Here is a 22,734-nt window from a genome sequence, read left to right as displayed (position 1 = left end):
GCCCTGCATACCTGTTTTACCCTAAACCTCTTGAAAACTTTCCCATTCCTTGAGCAACCAGTGGTACCCACTGTTTCTGTTGTAGCTTTTTACCAGCCAGACTATAAATAAAAAACAGCATTAGGACCACTCCAATCTCCCTCTTTATTTATTTAACTTTTTTTTATTTTTCCTGATGAACAGCTTTAGGCAACTTATTTCAAAGAAGTAATCAATATATCACAATTCGTGTGACATTAACTAACGAGCAGGAACTTCCGCTTGCTGTAACACTCTGTGACTTGAAAATTGTGCAACACCTTTAGTAAACACTTCCTCATATAGAAACAAGAATAAAGCTGAACAACTCACTCCCTCTCATTCACTGCACAAGAGAGGACTGCTCATAGCAGAGACAGCCTGGGAACCCAGCTTTCCCAGACCACGGAGACCACTGCTAGACAAGCGCAACTGAGATGACGAACATACTTCTTGTTTCTGTTGTTTTGCTACGTTTTCTCCAACAAGGTACAGCTTTTTTTTTTTAGCCTTTATCAGTGGTTGCTATGGATAACTTTGTACAGCTTTTATGAATTTTTAATTATTAACATGTAGATAATACTGAAGAACAGTGAATTAAAACCATCGAAAAAAATGGTATTGCTGAAGTTAGGGAGGTTTGCTTTTTTCTCATTCTGTTCAAAGCGATTATCTATAATTCTCTAGTTAGAGAATTATTTACTTGTGTGAAAACTGGCCATAGATTGGCTAAAGACCCAGAACTGGTTAGTTTTGTGAGCCAATTAAGAAAGTATTTTCCCTACAAGTGAGCGGACAATTTATCCAATTGGGACAACTTATTACCCTGACAGCATTTTGGCTGTAAAAGAAAAGACTTTTATTTGAATTCAATTAATGACATTACCTGAATTAAAATAGTTAGCACCCTTATTATCTGTGTGATACTTCAGGTTATGAGTATTCATATGACTTAACCTTAACAGAGCACACTTTTTTTTTCCACGTGCATTGTTTCATTCAATTCATGTCAACAGGGAACAGATTTTTTTCAGAGCCTAGCATGCACAAGCCTGCACAGGTTTTATAACATAATTAGACATGTAGTTTGTATTCAGACAGGTATCTTTATGATTTCATTAGTTGTACAGAATGTCTGAAAATGTGTACAGTACTCACGCTTAAGGTGTTACATATTTTGTTTCTTGACAAAACCAAACCTTCATTGTCAATGAAATCCTCACTAATGATTTTTCTTCCTGGTTTAGGCTCTTGGAGAAGTATATAATTGTTTGTTCCTTACTAGCATTTTTTCTAGCTGTTGTATGAGGCCCAAGGAATTTCTTTCCTCCTTAAAGCTACTGACTCAAGACAATGCCTGAAGCAAGACAAAGACAATATACTGAGTTCATTAAAAAAACCTACCTCTAAGAAATGATTTGTTCCAGAACAAAACTAACCTGTTTTCCTCGAAATGCTGTTTGTATCACACTGCAGGAAAAGGCTAAGTTTAGTTCTGAGTCTCCATTCAAATCTAGCCTAAACTTGAACCATCTGGGCTACAGCTGGCCTTGTAAAAAGAGTCTGCATCATGGAGTGGATAGATAAAACCGGAGCACCTAACTCCATTCTGAGAGGCCTAAAATATTACTGTGATCATTATGTAAGAACGTACTTTAAGCTCATGGAAAGACTAAGTCTGCAAAGCAAAATATTTTTTAAAAGTAAACATAATTAACTGCTTAAAATAAAATAGTAAACGTCATTGTAAATTACAGTAACAAACTTGCACTTGATATTTGCTAACAGCATGTGCATGGACAGTTACTGTGTACTGTGTAATGGCTCGGCTGATGTAAGATAACCTCTTAGGACTTATTACATTCTAGCATCATGCCTTTCTCCACAGCACTCAGCTTTGTCAAGATGCAACCAAGTTTATTCTGCAATTATTTTTTGAAAGGGTTTAATCAAATAAACCAGTTATGAAGAATTAATCTGTTTATTTTACTGGAACAATTTGCATGAGGATGTGCTCTGTTGTTCCATATATAGAAACTTACAGTAATTGCATGCCCCACTCTTGTAAAAATCTGGCCTCGAGGCAGACAATTAAAATGGGAGTTGCACTCTCCCTTTGTTGTTTGTGGTTTGGTTGTGCTTTTGGTTTTTTTCAAATACAGGCTCTTGTGCTTGGTGCTGAGCCCTCAAGAATTGGCCAATTCAGATGAAATGACCTTTTGTAAGAGATTAAAGAGCTTAAGAGGCATATAAAACCTGCTGTCATCTTGTTGGAAACTAATGTATCCCTTGTACGACCCTGTTTTCCCAAATGCTGTACACCAGCTGCTATTATTAACTTCAGATGATGCAACGTGTGTGCTGACCACCCCTGCAAGTCATGCCCCATATTAACTTTTGTCAAGATTCACTCAGACTCAGAAGCAGAAAACAAAAAGAAACACTTTTCATCAGCACTGTATTTCCTCACCAAGTTCTTTATAGCCACTGCAGACACGCAACACACCTTACAAGTGAGACCAGTAAAGAGGGTTATGCGAGTTAAGGAACCATCTGGATTCCTTACCACCTTCAAGATTTTCCTACTTTACTGCCTGTCTCCTATTATTTTACCTAGTCTTGCTCAAATGCCTTCTCCAGTCCTTCTGCTGTCAAGTATGTAACCACCCTCAATCTGATTCAATAGGTAAGAGTGTGTCTATTAAAGTACTATCACAAGTATTTATGGGAGAAGACCAGCTGAAAAGCTTTCTAAAGCAGAAATCTAGGCTTGTTCCAGACTTGTGGTGAATTGTACAAGTTTATTTGCTTATCCAGAGGCAGTCTTGACTTGTATGTCATTATGTGATAAGGTTTGGAGATCACTAATTTCATAGAACCGTGTAACTTAAATTCATGTCATCTGCAAAATGTGAAGGCTAAGGTTGCACCTTGCATAACTGGTCTAGCATGTCGGTACTTGAAACCACTGATTGCTGCTGGGAAAAGAAATCCAAAGTGAATTACATAAAATATTTTGACACCTGGAAATAGCCAGGTATGTCAACTCATCTGAGATCCAGACTGTAACAAACCTCATGTTAGGTCACATAATGGGGGTGACTGCTTAGCAGACCAGATGAGCACATGCCAGAGCCAGTGCAGAGAATACATGAGAAATGAGTGGTGCAACAGATGAACACAGCCCAAAAGAATCAGTCTTGACAGACATGAAATATGGTGTTTATTAAGTTAACACTGTGTTTTCACAAATATACATCTGTTTCTCCCTAGGAAGCACAAGCAAGAAATTACCTGGAGTTGAGCAATATGAAATAGTTTATCCACGGAAATTGCACACAGTACATAAAAGAGCTGTAGAAAGAAACAAAGAGGTATTAAAAAGAGATAATGGGGTTTTTTGCTGGGAGATGGGGAAGGTTTTCTGGAGTCAGAGTACCCTTGGTTTTCAAGGGTAAGAGAATTTGGAGCCAGACACCTGATCTTGCAAAATGAAATGAAAGAGAAAACCTGGAAGAGTGATCCCATGTCTGGTAAAGACAGGCTGTGAAGCGTGCTCAGTATGCAGTGAAGTACCTGTATGCCATCAGTGGGTCTTCTGTACTTGTATCTCTGCAAAGATGTAGGTTTTGATACTAGTCAGATTTTGAATAACCTATGAGCATTTTAATTTGAAGTAAATTAAATCAAATGCTTAAAACTAAGCATGCTCTTACATGCTTCAAGAAAGTTATGAAAATGTTTGAATTTAAGCATCCGCTTCAGCACCTTCCCCAATATGCAGGGTACGTGTTTATGATTGTGGAAATAAATTTGCAAAGTTAAATTTGGTCCTCTAATTAAAAAATATGAAACAGAGTGACCTCCTGCTTATTCTATAACTGCCAGAATACTTATTTTTGGTGGGAAGAGAAGGAAAAGAATGCAGTTGGCACTCAATAAGAGCCAGCTCATAGTGAGGCCAGAAATTGTTACAGTCCGTATTCTAACACTTAAATCTATTTACAGACAAAATACGATGACACAATGGAGTACGGAATCAAAGCCAATGGAGAGGAAGTCATACTGCACCTACAAAAAAATAAGTAGGTTCAGTTCAACTTTTTTCCTTGAGCATTATTCCTCACTGTAAATGGCTCTGTAGGGCATTCAGGATCCAAAGAAACAGGACTCTGGCTCCTATAAGACAGAGGTATTTTGGTAAATACAACCTTTCAACTCCCATGAAAGAGGAAGAGGGGAGAGAAAGCATCATGTCACTATTTTCGTAATGTGAAATAACTACCCACGGACATGACACTACCATGATGGAAAGATTTGCCTATACTGCTAACTCTGTTCTCCCATTTATTTCCTAAGTGGCTAAATCCACTGAATGTTTAATGTTTTCATATTATTTCACAAGTTTTCTGTGTCCATGGATAGTCTATGGGTTATATTTATTTGTTCTATGCTGGTAGAAACTACAGAGAAGAACAAGAGAAATATCCATGAAATGGGGCTATCTGTCTTGGCTCTGTATGCTTTTCAAAAATGGAAAATAGTAATAAGGAATGCAATGATCCTTAATAATTCAGCTTCCAGCACTCCCTACCTTAACGCTACTGCTGTTGGACTTTGAGTAGTCTAATATATACCAGCACTGACAAAATGCTTTATGGAAGTGGAATGCAAAGAGAGCTCACCTCCTTGGCTGAAGACATTAACAGCATATAAACAGGCCATGCAGAGGGTACAGAGAAGCAGTGAGCTTTGTTACAGAGCAAAGCATACAAATAGAAGTCCAAAACTCTACAGAGCAACACAAAATAAAGCACAGTTGTGATTTTCTGCTTGCTGGCTCCACCATAATATTTAACATGGATCAAACAAGTCTGCTTTAATAGGTATTTTTTGAATGGCTGTGTAAATACAGTAGTACTATAATCAGTTCATGTTAAATATAGACTATAATTAACTGTTTGCCCCTGTTTTAATCTAATCTAAATATTTGGAGGGGGGAGGGAAATTACATTGTACTAAATCCCGCTCTTTAAAAAGAAATGGGATTGTGGCAGTTTGGGGTAGTTGCCCAAACAGAAGTGAATGTAGACTTGCTTTGCTGCTAGCATTAGTAAGGCTACAGCCCTGGCTTGAAGTTAAGCATCTGCTTAGTGCTCTGCTGCATAGGAGCCCAAGTGCACAGAGCCTTGCAGGACCTGGCCTTCCACAGCAAATCATAAATGTGTATGCTAACAAGAAACCCAACAGCACCTTTCCCAGTGGTGGCAGAAATACAGCAATTTATTCCATAGTCATGGAATTGACTCCTTTGAAGGTTCAGGAACACATATGTGTCCAAAAATAGAGTTTTACGTAGACAGAAAAGAAACATCAGGTTCAGACAGAATGATTACAAAGATGAGAACTTGCGCTAGCAAAGTTATAAAAAAAGCTGTAAGCAAAAGAATTGGACAAATATATGTTAGTGTGATTTCCTCACAGAATCTCTGAGTGTATGCACATGTACACATACGTGTATGCACGAGCACATGTGACACGGATGAGGCAGCTTTTCCCTTGGCCTAGAGCTTTGCTATTTATAATCAGTGGGGGTGAACTGGGAAGAGAACAGAATGGCACCATTTCACATGCACTGTGGAGTGGTGGAAATGTCTACACAAATTGGAGGCCAAAAAAGGATCAATACTGCATATGTAATTATACATTTACTTTCAGATCTACTAAGAGATTAGTTTATACCAATGAAATAAGTAGACTTTAATTGCTTTCTTATTTTAGAAATGTCCCTTTGTCTGAGTAAAGATTACAAACAGGCAGAATTCCCCACCCAGCAGCTTTGCTTCCCTAGTTTTTCAATACCTGAGTAATACCTAATAACCTGAGTAATCATATGAATTCCCTACATACTTTGCGTGTTATGTAATTGCCTCATTTCTAGATGACTACAATTTATTTTGAATAATGATTGCACTTGACTCTTTGCAGGCACCTGTTAGCTAGAGACTATACTGAAACAGTTTATTCTGATGACGGTCAACAAATAACAACAAATCCTCAGATCAAGGTAATTAAAAACGTTTCCTTCCCTCATACTTGCAGGCTTGAGAAGGTCCATGAGAGATTCACGGGTCCATGAAATAATAGCACCACATATCAGACAGAAAGAAAAGACTTGAAATCAAGGTTCTAAGCACTGTAATTTAGGGTGCCTCTGAAGGGACAGGGAAGATGTGACCTCAGCAGAGCTACACTGATACACCTCTTGAGAATCAGACACACAGTTTGTCTTTCAAAAAGACAAAAGCTTTTCACCTTCATGGCTGATGAGCACTTTATCTGAGCTGAATTTCTGTCTTTTGTCAGGAAAGGGAATGGAGCCAGGGCCATTCCACTGCCTTCTACCTCCTGACTTTGCCCTCCTGACTTTGCTCATTCTGCGCAACTCCCTGACTTGCTTTTACACCCTAATCTCAGTGAGATCACAGATTCAGATAAAGACATATTTCCTCACTGGCTCACGTTACCACCCACGGTCAGAGCAAATGCACTGCAGGTTACCCCAGGTGGTTTCTCTGAGCCATGACAAATCAGTTATTCAGATCGAGACACAAAGGAAGTCTATGTAGAAGTTATTTTTTAATTAACTGTGCGCTCATGGGTCTTATCTTCAACAAAGCTCTCACCTGAAGCTTTTTGTCCAATGTCATGCTATGTGTTTTAACACATGTAATTTGGAATACAAAGCCTAATATTCTTTGGCATGGGGTGATTAGCAGGAACCGGAGGATAGTGAGTGAAATAAATGTGCATAAAGAATTCTGGGCTCGTTTTTTTTGTGGAAAAAGATGCCATTTCTGATTGCTCCAATTACTCCCTGAATGGATCCTGTGAAAAGCAAATAGCACCTATGCCTGGTTAAAGACAATCTCAAACAGGCCTACCTGTGCAGCTTGCTGAGTAAGGAATTCCTACATTGTGGGGACTTTATTATGATCTCAGGAGTTGTTTCTCTTGTATCCTCAAAAGATGGAGAGCAATTCTCCACTTCTTTCTCCAGTAATTTTCACTTTGTTGGTGTCTTTCTCACTGTAAAAAAGTTGGCACGTTGTGAAGGAAGGAAGCCAAGTAAATGGTAAAGTGAAACCAAACATCCATGAGAAAAGAAAAGGCACAATGCATGCAGGTCTGAATACTGTTAGAGGCCTCTCAAGAAACCTATTAAGGAAAATGCTATGGGTAAAATTTTCCACAATACCTCAGTGACTTTGAAGTCTCTTTGAACACAGAAGTGTTCATTAGACCTCAGATCCTTAAGTCAATTAAGTCATGAAAATTTTTCCCCTAATCGTATGTTTTAATATAATACCTGCATTTTAATCTCATTGAAGTTAAAGCACTAAATTGTCAAGTTAATCTTAAAGGGTGTTTCCCTGAAATTTGGCCACAATAAAATAATTCGTTATGGACCTTAATTCAGCAAAGCACATCAGTATAAACTTAATTTCGAGCGGTGAATATGCATATTCTTATTTTCATGTACTGTTGTGCATTGACCAGAGCCCACCATGATTGGATTTGTCGCAATCTGGGTCACTCTGTGTTGAAGGATAGCAGTAACTGTACCATAGCAAACATGGGAATGGTCACCAGTTTTTTTCATTTTAAGAACCTCCTCTAATGGGAGATTTCCTCAGAGAGCATAGCTTGTTGTAGCTTGTAGCCAGAAATGTAGCTATGTCTCCTGAAATCTCTGGATCTAGGCCAGTTCATTGCAGTCAGTGAGACATGGCCCAATTTGACAATGTATTTTCTCTTTCTAAACAGGATCACTGTTATTATGAAGGTTACATTCAGAATGATGCTGATTCCATAGCAAGCATCAGTGCTTGCAAAGGTTTAAGGTAAGACAGAGGTTTGGTTCCCAAAGGGTACCGATGGCAGAATATGCCTATTCTTTGAGGATAAATTTTCCAATTTAAATAGAATGAGGATGTAAATAAGCAGTGTAATCTTTTATTCACACTTACAAGAAAACTAGTTTACAAAAAAAAAAAAAAAAACCAACACCAAAACCACAACAGAGGGGAAGAAGGGAGAAAAAACCTATCTTTCTATTTCCAGAGTTTATAAACTGGAAGCTAAAGGAAGAACTATATCAATACATTTAGATGACTAATTCCATATTAGATCAGGTTGTAAATCATAGCATTTGGTGGTGCTTACAGTAAACACTTAGGGTTGATGCTTCTAAGCTGTAGGAAGCTCCACTGACACTTCAGGAGAAGGCTACATGATTTTCAGTGCTCCAGCAGTTACAGGGTCAGAAAGTTCAAGCTGTTGCATGAAAAGCTCAGGTAAAAGAATCTGCTCATTTGTGATCGCTGAAGACACCGTGGCATAACATAAAATGGCAAGAGGGTGGCTGTTAAGTCTGAGAAGCTGCAGCAGAACATTTTCCCAGTGGTTAGTGGGGTTTTGCCAAAACCCAGACTTTCTTTGCGAACACTTCTTGCACAGCTTGTGAGTTTACGTGCTAACACAGAATGCTTATTTTGACAATTGCTGCTCAAAATGATTCAGAACTCTTAATTCTGTTCAGTATTTCCATTTTTCATCTCAAAGATGAAAACATATCTTTGAATTCCCCACTGAACTGAAATTCAGTTTTCAATCACCTCTGTTAGCACAAAGCCCCAAATTTAAATCTAATTAATTCCTGAACCGGCTTCTTTTTGACTGACAGTCTCCCACTCAGAAACCTCACCTGACTCACCAGATATTCCAATTGACTCAGCAGTGTTGATTTCTGCCTTTAAATTGTTGTACACTCTGCCTGCATGCTGACAAACTACTCCATTGCATCAGTGTGTGCAATGGTCCATATGCTTGGGCTAAAAGCTGTTAGAGATAATGTTGCTATCTTGACTCAGTCCTGTGGATTCAAAAAAATCACAGTCTAACTAATTTTCTTAGTGGATATTTTGAGACCCGTGGTCAGAAGTACCTTATTGAACCCTTGGGAACTTCAGATAGTGATGAACATGCAGTCTATATGTATGAGAAACTCGAACAAAAGTCCATAAAAACCTGTGGTCTAATCAATAATACCTGGGAATCGGATTCAAATGACCCCATCAATGACATCTTCAAATCCAGCAACAATCCAGAAGTAAGTACATACTTAAACAACAGTCCAGTAAGTACATGTCAGAAAAGAAATTGAGGCCATAGGAGAACTCTGTGAGTAGCACAAGTCCCATTTTGTCTGGTGGCACCTCCAGAAAAGAAGCCATCACAAACAGTGAATCATAATCAGCTCTTAAAAACCAGTGCAAAATCTCACAGATCTGAGATTTCAGATTCACCACCCGAGTTAAGCCCTCCTGCATGTACTAATAGGTGCCCATGTGCATCTTTAAACATCTAAATACTTCTTAATATCTAGCCTACCTTTCATCATTTTAATAATAATTTTAATATCTAGCCTACCTGTCATGATTTTAAAACAAGGCAGTCCCATTCTAAATGACTTGGCTAAAGAAATACCCTCGTAACTAACACCTGGGTTTGAAATTGCAAGGTTTGAGACTGAAACTGGCCTTAGAAGTCATTTAAATGTATCTTTTCTTTAGATGAAAGCATACCTGAAAGCAAAAAAGTATCTGGAAGTTTACATAGTTGCAGACAATAGTTTGGTGAGTATTGAAATGATTTTTTCTCATTTGACCAGCTAGAGGTGAGCTTTCCAAAGCAGGTACTACTCACGTCCCTGGGCTCCTGCTACAGTCACAGCGCTAGACTATATTCTACCACTGCCTTTGGCTAGGAATAGGATTTCCAAATGTCGATTGGTTCTGAAAATCCCACCAGGAGACGACGAGAATTCAGAAAACACCAGGCAGTGCCTGTCCTCTTCTGCACCCTACACATAAATACACGTTTTAAAAGGGCCTGATCTTGAAATACATTGTCTGATAAAATAGTACATCGAAAAGATAAGAAGAAGTAGGCCAGGCATGGGTGTTGTTTGCAATGTAATCTTCTGTGTGACACTTCTTTTCTGATAAATCACTTTTTTCCTCTCCATTTCCTAACATATTATATTTACTTTTTTAGTATAAGAAGTATGAGGAAGATGTTAAAACTGTAAGACAAAGGATATTTGGAATTGTCAATTACATCAACACGGTAAGAGTAAATACAGCAAAGTGAAACTGAAATAGGAGTTATTTATAATTTTTTTCTTTTGCAAACATCATGAATTTTCATTATTGCATACAGGAAAGAATGAAAACTGAACTTCATTGTAATTTATGAAACAATTTTAACAGATCTGTCCATATTATCCTGTTCTTTGTCCTCAGATATGAGATTTCTCTAAATTCAATTATTGTTAAAGAAAGATTTATACGTATTTTCTTAACAGCTGTTAAAGTGAATTATTGAAATCCTTCAAAAAGAATGAACTTATTTTTGATTCTTGACTTCTTTTGCAAGTCAAATTTCTTCCAAAATACTATTGGAATTTTCAAGTATTTTATAACCATTTTTATAGTTGGTTTAAATGTGGGGGGAAATAAGATTTCATGTTTTGTTTTGTCTTTTTAATTTTTTGAGGCAACTTCAAAGTGCGGAAAAGCTTAAATCAGGTCTGGAGTAGACTATATTGCAAGTGACAAAAGTGAACCAATTACCAGGAGAAGTGTTTGTTTCAGAAGTCTTCATAATGTGCTTCATTTTTACAGCAACGCTGTTTCTCTGCTGCAGGTTTATAAGGCCATAAATATCTACGTGGCTTTAATTGGCCTAGAAATCTGGACAGATGGTGATAAATGCCTCTTGAGTCATGCTGCAGGATTCACTCTGGACAGTTTCTCAAAGTGGCGTCTATCAGATTTATTAAAGAGGAAAAGAAACGACAATGCTCAGCTAATCACGTGTGTCTCATTCTGTTTCCTATTTGCATTTCCAAGTATGTTAAAAGAATTTGTTCTTTAAAAATTGGTCGCCAACCCATCAGAGACGCTGTCTATACTGAACCAGATTTCATGCTTTCCAATACTGGATTGTACTAATTCTAGGACAAAAATATAAATGCAGGCTCTCTTTTCTTGCTTTTATCTTCTTCATGGAGCACAATTACCTGCTAGGACAGAGTATCTAATCCTTCTACCTGACTCCCTGCAAAAACAGGCAATGTGCACTTTTGCTACATCTCAGTCTCTCCTTTTCCCTGCCCTGGTCACAGAACAGTTGAGTGTCCTGAAGGCTGCAGCATAGTCTAATGCCCTAAGGAGCCACGACATGCAGTTTAACAGCTAGGAAATGCACGTTGCCAAACTAAACCAGCACTCACTTCACTATTCTGGCTCATGTTCAATGGCCCTGATTCATCCAAGCACTTTGCTGCATTTAGAGCACTTCATCAAGGTCTTTACACTCAAACAGATGCTTTAAGTCTGATGAACTGCAACGTAATTGAAGTAAAAATTTAAAATTAAAAGTGTATTAAATTGTTTTCTAATTTGCAGGGATCTTAAGCGTGTCCTCAAATAGTGTATTAGATCAGGAATGCAAACCGGAGCTGGAAATGAGCATATGCTTCAAACCTTCAGCCTGGTTAAGAAAGCAGTCTTGACTTTGGATCTGCTCCCTGGTCCATCATTGCAATTCACTCTGCCTTTCTTCTTCCTTACAGAGGCTATGACTTTGAGGGGACAACGATTGGATTAGCCTTTCTAAAATCCATATGCAGTGATATATATTCTGCAGGTATTATTCAGGTCTGATTTATTTTTATTTTATTTTGTAAAGGCCTTTCTATGTTTTTTACTCAACCAGCAAAGAACATTTATGAAAATTATTGGGTGTACAACACTTTCAGTTCCCTGTCTGGTTCATATCATTATTTTATTAGACTGTAGAAATTCACAGAGATTTTATTTTAAATGAAGTGCAGAGGGTAAAGAAAGCACATACAAAGCATGGTGTCTGTTTTATCTAGATGCCAACATCAAACTCGGACACCTCTATTTGGAGCACCAGGCCCCAACAGAGTCACAGGAGAGACATAAGTGATTTTGTGCCTCTACCCTAAGCTTCCCTGTTTTGAACAGGGAATTGGTTCTGCCTGTCATAATGCATATCATCAGTTTGGCCACTTAATTACAGCTGCCTGAACTACTGTACTTAAACTTCAGCCTAAACAGGAACACAGACCCCAAACTTTACCAACAACACCAGGAACACAACTGCTGCACCCGGCTTCAGAGGCCAGGCTTGTTGGCAAGAGGAATAACCCACAGGAAACTACAGCTTTCCCACACCATAAGAAAATCCTAGGATGATTGTAAAACCACAGTGCTTTTCAAGGTGGGGGGATGCATTTTGTAGAGCGTTATTTGCTCTACAATGCCATGCTGGAAGAGTATGACCAGTACGCGTCTTGTGCTTTATGCATTTCCACTACCTCCTGCTGTTTATACACCTGAATTTCACTCAAAAGAGCAGGACTTTTCCTTTCCTCCCTCCCACCAAGCAGCACAAAACACCAAGCTAAGTGCGAAGATGGAGCACAGCATCTGCCTTTCCTTTCTGTGCACACACAACACTGTGCGCAATCGTTACTTGGTGTAATGAGTAATAGTTATATCGCACCCACGTAATCACCCTAAGCACAGAGACAGCTATCCAGAGAGAGGTTTAAGAGTTTCAGATGTTCAGTTCCCCCTCAGACTCAGTTGTTACTTGGCAGCGTAACTTTCTCATGTTTGTTTAAAAACTCATTATACCCATTTACTCATGTTTGTTAATGATGTCATCTCATTGCTATTATAATATAACCCAGCATAGACTGTGGAATAGACGCATGCATGGATTGAACAACATATCAATCCTTACGTAGCAGTGAGGATAATTTCACTTGAAAAATTGTCCTATTTCTTAGCCACATGGCTTCTCTGATGTTCCAACTTGTTTTAAAATACTCATGGAAATAATAGCCTGTTCTTATCTCTACAGGATCATAACAGAAACGAAATTGCAGTTGCAGCTACCATGGCACATGAGATGGGACACAACCTTGGCATGAGTCACGACACCAAAGCCTGCACGTGTAGCGCTAAAGTTTGTATCATGACAGACACTGTCAGGTAGGAGTTTGGACGAAAAGGCGAGGGCGTTCATGCACAGGGCAGTTAAGGATGGGCTTTGGATAAACTGCCAGTTTCCAAAATGAAGTAGTAATTATTTTAGTCCTCTGAGATTATTCCATTCAAATTATACAAAACGAAGAGAAAAATGAAGACATTCCAGGCCCTTGTAAGATATTCCCAGATGGATCCCCCTCAAAAAAAAACCAAACTGAAACAAAAAAACTTCAGTCACTTTTGCATAACATTAGATTTGCATGTGTGGTGGGGGCCTTCACGTTAAACCATAAATCATTTCTTCCTTAAAATGACGACAGCATGAAACTGCTGTGGTATCTCAGATGACAGAGCTTCCCCAAGATTTACCTAAAGTATAGTTCTGTTCTCTACCCAGACGTCTCCTGTGAAAACCGCACAAAGTGCTTGCACCTTCAATAAACACCCATTAAATAGGAATTTAGTTCAATTCACACCTCCAGTTGAACACCCTGAACCTCTGCTAAACAGCCCAGTGGAAAACTCCTAATGCCTGAAGCATCCAGGCACAAATTATGTAGACCAGGCTTAAACCTTTGAGATGTGGGATTTATTATATACAGTGTTTAACATGTAGTACATTAATTTCTTCTGATCTGCTTGTTTCCACTTTTTTTTCCTGCTATAAGTAAGAGATAGCCATTGTATTTATTAATATATTTTTTAAAATGGCTGCACCAAATAGTTTGGGGCATGGTCACTTGTTTCATTTCTCTTGTAAAGGGTATTGCTTCTTCCTGCCTATGCAAATCCTAACACAAATCCTCCTGCTTTCTCGATACAGTTCCATTGTCCCCAAGAAATTCAGCTCTTGCAGCCTCCAAAGTTTTGAGAAGTACATGTTGAGTGACATGCCAAAATGCTTAACTAACATCCCAGATGTAAGCAGCATCATAGCACCTCCATCCTGTGGAAATGGCTTTGTGGAAAAAGGAGAGGAATGCGACTGTGGTACTCCTGAGGTATCTGCGTAACCGGGAATAAAAATAATACTTGGAAGAGACAAAGAGTTTTATTCAGGCTGTACAGTAGCTGGTTTCTGTTAGTTTCTGAGGTAGCTAGTTCAAAGCTAGCTGAAATATTTCTGTAGAAGCTGTGGTCATCCAACTGCTGATCTGCAGTGTAGTCAGCCCTATAATGTGCATACCAAGTGGTGGAAAAGATAACTGCATGGTTTGTCATGCTGTGTGAACAGAGGAACTGAGAGTGAGGAACAGCCATACATGGGAAATCATCTCAGCAGAAATAAGCAAGTTCCCTGCACAACTTCTACCAGCACTTTCACAATCAAACACGCTTTGTATTCTTTACACGCTCACTCACTCTGGCTGGCATAGCTTCTAGTGAAAATGGTTTTCAGAGAAGCAAAGTACAGGTCCAAGATATCCTTCCCTCCCTTGATAACCAAGTACAGGATGGTTCGTTGAGAGCACAGTACAGAGGGACCAAACCCTGAAGCAGTGTGCCAGAGCTCTGATTGCCAATTCTGTCACAGGAGTGCACAAACGACTGCTGCATCCCTGAGACGTGCAAACTGACGGCAGGTTCCATGTGTGCGCACGGGGAGTGCTGTGAAAACTGCCAAGTAAGACTCCTTTTAATCTCTAGCTTCTCGTATTTTCCAGGGTATATTTTTTGTTTGCCCATGAAAAAGCAGTAATACACCTTCCAAAAGAACCAATCCTCTTTACTCGTAATTACTGACATAGCACTGTAAAGACAAGCACACTTTGTCCATCCCAAACTACATCACAACTATCAATTCACTCAGTCTTTCAACATCCTGCAGAAATGAGCATTTTCATCACCTATTTTCTCTTGGAAAGAAAAGCTGAGGCACAACCAGGCAAAAATCTTGTCAATTGACATAACCAACTTTACATTCGATACGGATCTCGCCCCTCATGCAACTTGTACAGCGAGGATGGGATTTGTCTCCCCTAATTTTAGCCCTCTAGTTCCAGAGCAGCGTCTTAACTGTGGCATTGCTTTCCCCCCACTTCAGTATAAAAAATCAGGAGCTATTTGCCGAGCAGTTAAGCATGACTGTGACCTGGCTGAGATGTGCACCGGCTTTTCTGCAAATTGCCCAGCAGATCGATTCCGTGTGAACGGATATCCCTGCAACTATGGCGAAGGCTATTGCTACATGGGAAACTGTCCCACCCGAGAAAACCAGTGCAAAGCTGCTTTCGGACCACGTGAGTACAAGTTGGCATTGAAAAAATAAGATTGCCTAAGTCAAAGGAGAGATAGAGAGGTAGGCTTTGTCTGCTAGCAAATCATCAAAGACCTTTTGTAAATCAGGAACAGAATATCTATATAAATGAGTTCTGGTTTGTAGCATACACTTTATTATTTTTATGTCAGCTGAAGCTCAGAGCATACAATGCAATGTATTTCTAGAGAAATGGGAAGTGGTAAGCGTATTCCTCTTTCACACAATGCTTTTAAGATAACTTTGGAATGGAGCTGGGTGAGTATTCCTTGCTTAATAGGAAGAGGAAATGTCTGTATTTCAAATTAACGTCCAAATTGAGCATGCCTTTATGTTTCTGAAGGTGTGTAGTGCCTTACCCTCTTCCCAGTCCTAAATCATCTCCAGTTCTGACTATGTCCCTTCTCCTAGGCAAGGTTTATAGGTTTGTAGTGGATAGAGAGAACACACAGGATAGGTTCTGCTGTGCGTACACAGTAACATTGCAGAATTAATGCATGAAGTAACAGAGAGAGACATTTAGGCCCACAGGCAACTTCACTGGGAAAGGCCATTTCCTAAATAGGTAAAGGAAATGAAATATTGTCAGTTTTCACAGGCAGAGAACCTAAACTAATCCCATTGCATTCTCCTCTTTCACAGAGGCTACTGAAGGTGCAGCTTCCTGTTACCGAATGAACGAGAAAGGGGTATATTACGGATACTGCAGAAAAGAACAAGGTAGTCACGTCCCGTGTAAAAAAAAGTAAGCACTGCATTACAGAATTTGTTGGGATTTGGGAAAAGACCATTTCTATTCAAATTAAGAGACAGAAGCAGAGAGTGCAATATTTTAGATGGCACATACATCCATGTGTCCCTTCTTCTTGTTCAGTTTGAATATTGTGGTAAAGACAACTCTGACAAAACTAGTTTCCAAATCCTGAGATCAGTCTGAGAAAGAGCAAGTGCGTACATATGTATGAGCAAGCCTGCTTGTGAGGATGACTGCATGTGTGTGCATGCATGGGCAGGTAAGTACAGGGAAGGGATTTTTAGATAGGGAACTTGAAGCTCAGGTGACCCTGAGAAGTTGAGGACAGGGTCAAATACTCTTTTCTGCAAATTACTGTGGGCTCCCTAATAAGCTCAAGAGGAATTAAGAACCTTCCACCTTCTACTCACAAACCAACCTGAAAACACCACAAACCAAAATTCCTTTCTGCAGCTATTTCTTTGGAGTTCCTGTACAGACAGAACAAATTCAAGCTGGAGGAGAGACCAGCTCAGTTTTGCTGTGCCATGCCATTGTTCTAGCAGCTCTTGTTCTTCTTCCAGAGATATAATGTGTGGAAAGTTGTTCTGTACTGGGGGGAAGGAGATGCCTCAGGATGGGAGCCTGGTGGCTTTTGAGTCCTGCAAAGCAAGTTTTCCTAGAAATGGAGAAGTAGACCCAGGGATGATTCTCGATGGAACAAAGTGCGGGAATGGGATGGTTAGTAGAGAGAAGATTTTCTCCTTATTATTTCCCCTCTTTCAGTCTTCCTTGTATCGTTAGCTCTTTTAGCAGACAAGAAAGATTTTAAACAGGGAAGACTGAAGTGGACACTAAACTTCCACTGATCTGATTTCCCATACCTTCTGCCTTACATCTATCGCAAATCAGCAGCAAAGCAAACAGGAACTGCTATTGTTCTGGTTTCCTTATGCTTGACTGTTGTCTTATTATTTTTCAGTGATGCAAATATATGTGGCAGCAGGCAGGTGCCTTCGTATGAAGGGTTAAAAGATCATACATATATTACTATTTTTAAGTATTTCCATAATGGATGTGTAAGGCATCACTGAGTGCTATATCCAATTTCTTTGCTATATATTTCTACTTGGGGCGGCAGGGAGGATGAAGGATTGAAGAGGAGCGGAAAGCAGTGATGTCTGTACATCTTTGTCACTCCCCTTTGCTATAAAATACTCAAAGGTCAAATGACAAATTATATCCACATATCAAACTCCTAATGTAGGTTTAAGTGATTTGCAGACCTGTTTCTGTGCCCCCTTTTACTCTTCATCACTTTACACAATAATGTGCAAGCTCTGCATGTTCTGAAAGCTATAAATCACTTTGGTAACATTTGCCCTGTACATTTCAGGTGTGCAGCAATGGAGAATGTGTTTATGCTGAAGATGTCTTTAGATCAACCAACTGCTCTGCCAAGTGTACTGGACATGCTGTAAGATATAAGCATTTGATGCTATTAACTTAAAAAAAAAAAAGAAAGAAAATTATGCATATCAGCTACAGACCTTATTGATGACAGTATTTAAGTCATTGGGATAGGAATTTGCAAAAGTTGGAGTCAGAAGCTTCCTAGATTTTTATGAAAGCAAATCTAACCTGATACAGCATCAATATTTTTGCTAAGGAGATGACAGGAGATGGACAAAGATTCTGTGTCTGGCCCTGTCTCTGAGCCACACTATCACAGCTATTCTTTTTCAGGTCATCTCCTGTTTTGGGAAGACAGTTGTGCTCATCTTATTTGAGCATTCAGAAACCTACAGATGTAAAGACTAAGTCTGCTGCTTTGTGCCTTGTACTGTAGCTTTTGCTGCAGAAACACCTGCAAAAGGCACACGATAGCAGACAGCCAGGCCTGTCCTCTACTGTGCAAAACTGCTACTCTCTGTGCTAAATTTTAGTCCAATTGAAATAAGAGGGGGTTTCCAGACCTAACTTCAATAAGCTTATCAGGACCCTGATCCAGAGTCACTGAAACTTTATGACATCACAGCTTCACTCTTATTTCCAAGTCAAAGATATTCCTGGCTTTTTGCTTCCCTAGGTGTGCGACCATGAGTTGCAATGCCAGTGTGAAGAAGGATGGGCACCTCCAACCTGTGACAGCTCGTCAGCAGTGACCAGTAAGTGCTGTACGGCCACACGCTGGGTACTGTCATCCGCTGGCTGAAATGAGCTGCTTTAACTCCACTGAAACAGCCCTAACTCGCACTGGGTGCCAGACCGTTTCTTTGCAAATATTGCATAGCTAGGTCTCTGATTTCTGCACATCCTTAAGTCGCTGCAGCTTGTATGAATGACTAGAGCACACTATTTTAATTTCTAACCTGACAGAAGTGATACACCCAGGAGATTATTTAGAGTAAGTATCAGGCTTTTCCTTTCTCCATCCTGAGATAACGAGCACACCATATTAGCTCACTGTCAAACTGGAGTGGAGGCAAGCTCCCAGAGGCTTTGCTGTGAGGGAGGCAGGCAAGTTCATTTCTTTATCATCTGCATGGAGCTGGCCTTTAACTGATCTCCTCTGAAGGGAAAATACTTTGTGTACAGATTTCCATGTGTTTGGGAACAAAATTTTAAGCCTTTGTTATTAAATATTTTTGTCCCCTCTCCACACTCACTAGAGCACCATCAGCTCTCATCATTGTGGCTTGGTTGAAGCTTTAGAATAGCTTTGTTGAAGGAAGATCGTGAAACCTGGCGTTGTATACAATGCCAAAGGCCTGTACTCAGTTTTGGGTAACAATGTTTGGGAAAGAGGAGAGCAATGACAATGAAATTATCTTTGAGGATGGATGGAAACGGCTACGTTTGTTTAGCGCAAGGACAGCTCAGGCAATAACCATAGTCTTCAAATACGGCAAAAATGGCAAGAATACATTCCTTTCCATCACCGTTTGTGGCAGAAGCAGCAGCCATAAGCTTGAGCAGTAGTGAGGACAAATAGGGTCTAGACCTTGTGGAAAAAATTAGTTTGCCAATGGTCATGATGGGAAACTGCTTAGTAATAGGGGATCTTTTAAGAAATACAAGAAATGGGGAGAGAGACTTTTTACAAGGGCCTGTAGTGATAGGACAAGGGGTAATGGCTTTAAGCTGAAGGAGGGTAGATTTAGATTAGATATGAGGAAGAAATTCTTCACCATGAGGGTGGTGAGGCACTGGAACAGGTTGCCTGGAGAAGCTGTGGATGCCCCAACCCTGGCAGTGTTCAAGGCCAGGTTGGACGGGGCTTTGAGCAACCTGGTCTAGTGGAAGGTGTCCCTGCCCCTGGCAGGGGGGTTGGAACGAGGTGATCTTGAAGGTCCCTTCCAACCCAAACCAGTCGATGACTCTATGAGATAGCAACTTGTGTTCTCTGTCCCTGACAGGCTTCGCTATTGTTGCCGGTGTGCTGGTTGTCCTCGCTGTCACAGCAACTGCAGCAGTGTTACTTATCCGCTTCCGAGTATTCAAGAAGAGGTAAAATGCTTACCCCCATTGAGGAAAAAAACACCTTAAGCCAAGCAACTTCTGGAAAGGTTTTAAGCTGGGGTTTTCAAAGAGGGTGAAGGGAATTAGACACTGGAAAGCCAAGGAAGTTGGTTCATGACCTTTGTTAAGCTGTTTCAGAAATCCCATAGTTGGGAGAGGACTGAAGACTTGAAACTGTAGCTCTCAAGAATAATCCTAAATAATTAAAATAAAGGGGTGAAAGAAAGAAAGAAAGAAAGAAAGAAAGAAAGAAAGAAAGGACATGACTATATAACACACCAATAGGAGCAAGGCAGGCGTTCAACTTCAGCAGGTTTTTTTACTTCAATCAGGGTAAGATTTACAGTTATATGTAATATTTACATAGCTGCCAGACCAGAAGAGGACCTGGAGCCACAAACCAAGTCTTTGTGGATCAAGAACAAAGACGCAGAGAACACCCTGTCCTGGCAGTACCTGCCCAGAAGGTAAGAGCAGGGAGGCACTGGGTCAGCTGTAGTCTCCCTGGGAGTGTAACCGCAAGGTTGAAACATCAAAACTTATCAGCCAAAGTGCTCTACATTTCCAGAAGGGCTTCAAAATGCTTGTCCAGGGCTGAAAGAACAGTGCTGTGAATCCCACTGTGAGGAGAGAGTGGGGAAAACACATGGCACTAAGTCCCTGAGTAATCTGTCTGCAGTAAAGGGGCATGCAAAGATAATGCACGAGATAAGGGCTCCATCCGATTTAACTGTTCCCTATTTTCAGACAAATGATAAGAAACTTCTCCTTCCTGTACCTCCACTGCAGGAGAACAAACCACAGCTCCACAGCGTAAGTACTTCTAGGGAATTTCTTTCCTTTCACGTTGGGTTTGGGGAAGACAGCATATACCGGCTCATGCCATGGTGGAGACCCGCGATGACAATCTGATCTCAAAGGCTGGGGAAATCACTGCATTGCAGGATAAGGCCCTGTATGTGCTCTCAGGGCCAGATAGCATAAAGTATCCCTGCTTCTGAAATGAATGCATCCTTTTACCCCTATTAATGCACTTTTTATATAGAACACAAGCCTGGACGTTCCCATGGGAACATGTGGATGCACACATATGCAATATGTATATAGGGTCAATGTGTTTTATATTCTCTTCTTTTACAGCCTGCCATAAGGCCAAAAGGTCCCCCACCTCCTGTTCCTTCCACCAAACCAACCTCTTCTCACACAGAACAGATTTTTGTAAGTATGACCCTGCGGCTTTTCACATCTTTCATCTGAGTTGCAAATGACTATCAGTTGTCAATTAGTATTTTCAGCTTCTGGGGAAAAAAAAAAAAAAAAAAAAAATCACAGACATTCAAACCACATATTCTTTAGGGTAGGAGTCACCTTTTTTGCTATGCAATCCTAAACTGCACAAGATACTCTTAATCTGTGCCAAGAAGTCCTGTACGCCATCACAAGCACATCTCCTTAGCAATAGTACACAAAGTCCAAACCAACAGGGATTGGCTTGTGCTACTACAGATGTCTGCAATGGTCCCTGTATTGTGGAGATCTGGTAGTCTCTAAAGATGACACCTGTGAGGGGATCTCCATCAATGTGCATGTATGTATGTGTGTATATATATATTTCTTTAAAAAATTTGGAAACGAGAAGAATACAAATATTTGCCATTAATAAACCCAAAGCACCCTCTTAACTGAAAATGCCTCCCTCAAATATTTACCATCTCAGCATTTGAGCCCCCTGCCCACCTGATACAAGGGTGCAGAAACCATTTTCACACTAGCAACCTAACTGCATGGTACTGCCTGCATAAAGAATGATGGATCAGGACTAAATAAGAAAATAAAAAACCCCCCACATATCAGCTTGATTATAAAGGCACATTTAAATCCCACTGTCTTTAGAGATGCTTTCCTCAACACACACCTTGACCATGTGATCAGCTTTAGCTTCCTAAGCAGTCTATTTGAACATGGCTACTTGAGATACAGATGAATTTACACACTGAGAATAGCTCAGTGGTCTTCTGAAACAGATCTATACCCCTTGCATATTTCTATTATTGTGCCTTCTTGTATGTGGACAGATTAATCTAATTCACCCCTAGTTTTTTCACTAGGAAAATGCTGTAGTAAATACATGAGATAGCAGCAGCAGCAGCTGAGCTCTGAGGAGGTTCTGCAGCTGCTCAGACAGGAAAGCCTAATGACATTTCAACTACATTTTTGTTATAGGCACCAGAGAGAAAACCTGCTCATCTCCCAGTTCCCAAAGGCAAACCTCCACCTCCACCAAAGGTAACCCGAGTTTGAATGTGAACAGCAATTCTTTCAGGATGTAATTCCTTGAACTGCACTGGGCACGCTGTAATTTGTTTAACTCTTTCTTTTTCATGTAGGCTTTAAAACCTCCAGTTAATCCCAGAGTATGAAGCTTCTGAAGTAGGGCTGATCAAGATACCTGAAATTTTCAGGGACAATTTGTTTGTCCCTTGATTCCTCCACTTTTGGCAAAGGCAACCAAGATAGTCTTCCTGTTCTCTTAAAAAAAAAAAGAACGACTGATTGACAGCTGCTTGCAAAGGAAAAGTTTGGTTTTCAAACAGCGAGGAACTCTGGTGATGACATCAAGCTACTGTCCAAAAGCAAACGAAGCAGAATCGCTACTTGCACTGAGATGTAGACTGGGACTAAGTTATGAAAGCTGCTTAACACATCCTAGCTCCTAGGCCACCACCGCAAGGTGTGGCTGCACTCGGATGCCCTGCATCTACACTGCTTTTCTGGGTACAGACCTGAGAAGATTAGGGAAAGTATGGCTACTATATGTTTGTAAGTCGTAAACTTTTGGCTACATTTCTAGATCTTTGCCAGCCCACTCTTCAGCATCAGACCAGACCTTCTCCCTCATCTGCAAATTGCAAGTTCTGGAAAAAGAAAAATCCTTCCTACCCTTTGGAGAAAAGTTTGTGTCCTCAGGCCTGAACTAGCCTTGGAATAATAAGATTACACACTGGAAGTGCATTGATTCTGGAAAGATCCTTTTGGATCGGATTCTCTCATTA

The 22,734-nt window shown here is 40.1% G+C and overlaps 1 protein-coding gene across 1 annotated transcript; it reads left to right on the top strand.

The window, feature by feature from the left end:
- The first annotated feature begins 449 nt into the window (after window positions 1-449).
- On the top strand, window positions 450-22,101 carry ADAM28 (ADAM metallopeptidase domain 28). Its single transcript, XM_059831539.1, has 24 exons — window positions 450-507; window positions 3,292-3,392; window positions 4,027-4,103; window positions 6,007-6,085; window positions 7,846-7,922; window positions 8,995-9,190; window positions 9,654-9,716; window positions 10,138-10,209; window positions 10,789-10,958; window positions 11,720-11,804; window positions 13,042-13,172; window positions 13,993-14,170; window positions 14,704-14,793; window positions 15,214-15,409; window positions 16,069-16,171; window positions 16,744-16,900; window positions 17,556-17,636; window positions 18,249-18,327; window positions 19,579-19,669; window positions 20,049-20,148; window positions 20,429-20,494; window positions 20,822-20,899; window positions 21,905-21,967; window positions 22,069-22,101. The coding sequence occupies exons 1-24, from the start codon at window positions 456-458 to the stop codon at window positions 22,099-22,101; spliced, it is 2,418 nt and encodes an 805-aa protein (XP_059687522.1). The 5' UTR covers window positions 450-455.
- Window positions 22,102-22,734: the final 633 nt, after the last annotated feature.

This window comes from Gavia stellata, chromosome 31, assembly GCF_030936135.1.
Source record: "Gavia stellata isolate bGavSte3 chromosome 31, bGavSte3.hap2, whole genome shotgun sequence".
Lineage (NCBI taxonomy): Eukaryota > Metazoa > Chordata > Aves > Gaviiformes > Gaviidae > Gavia > Gavia stellata.
This window is presented reverse-complemented; position numbering and strand designations above follow the sequence as displayed.

Bases quoted from the DNA above. Each gene is read 5' to 3' on its own strand.
- ADAM28 (XM_059831539.1), top strand. From the start codon at position 456: ATGACGAACATACTTCTTGTTTCTGTTGTTTTGCTACGTTTTCTCCAA. The intron at 16,901-17,555 runs GTTAGTAGAGAG...TGTACATTTCAG, and splicing joins CAAAGTGCGGGAATGGGATG to GTGTGCAGCAATGGAGAATG. The intron at 20,900-21,904 runs GTAAGTATGACC...TTTTTGTTATAG, and splicing joins CTCACACAGAACAGATTTTT to GCACCAGAGAGAAAACCTGC.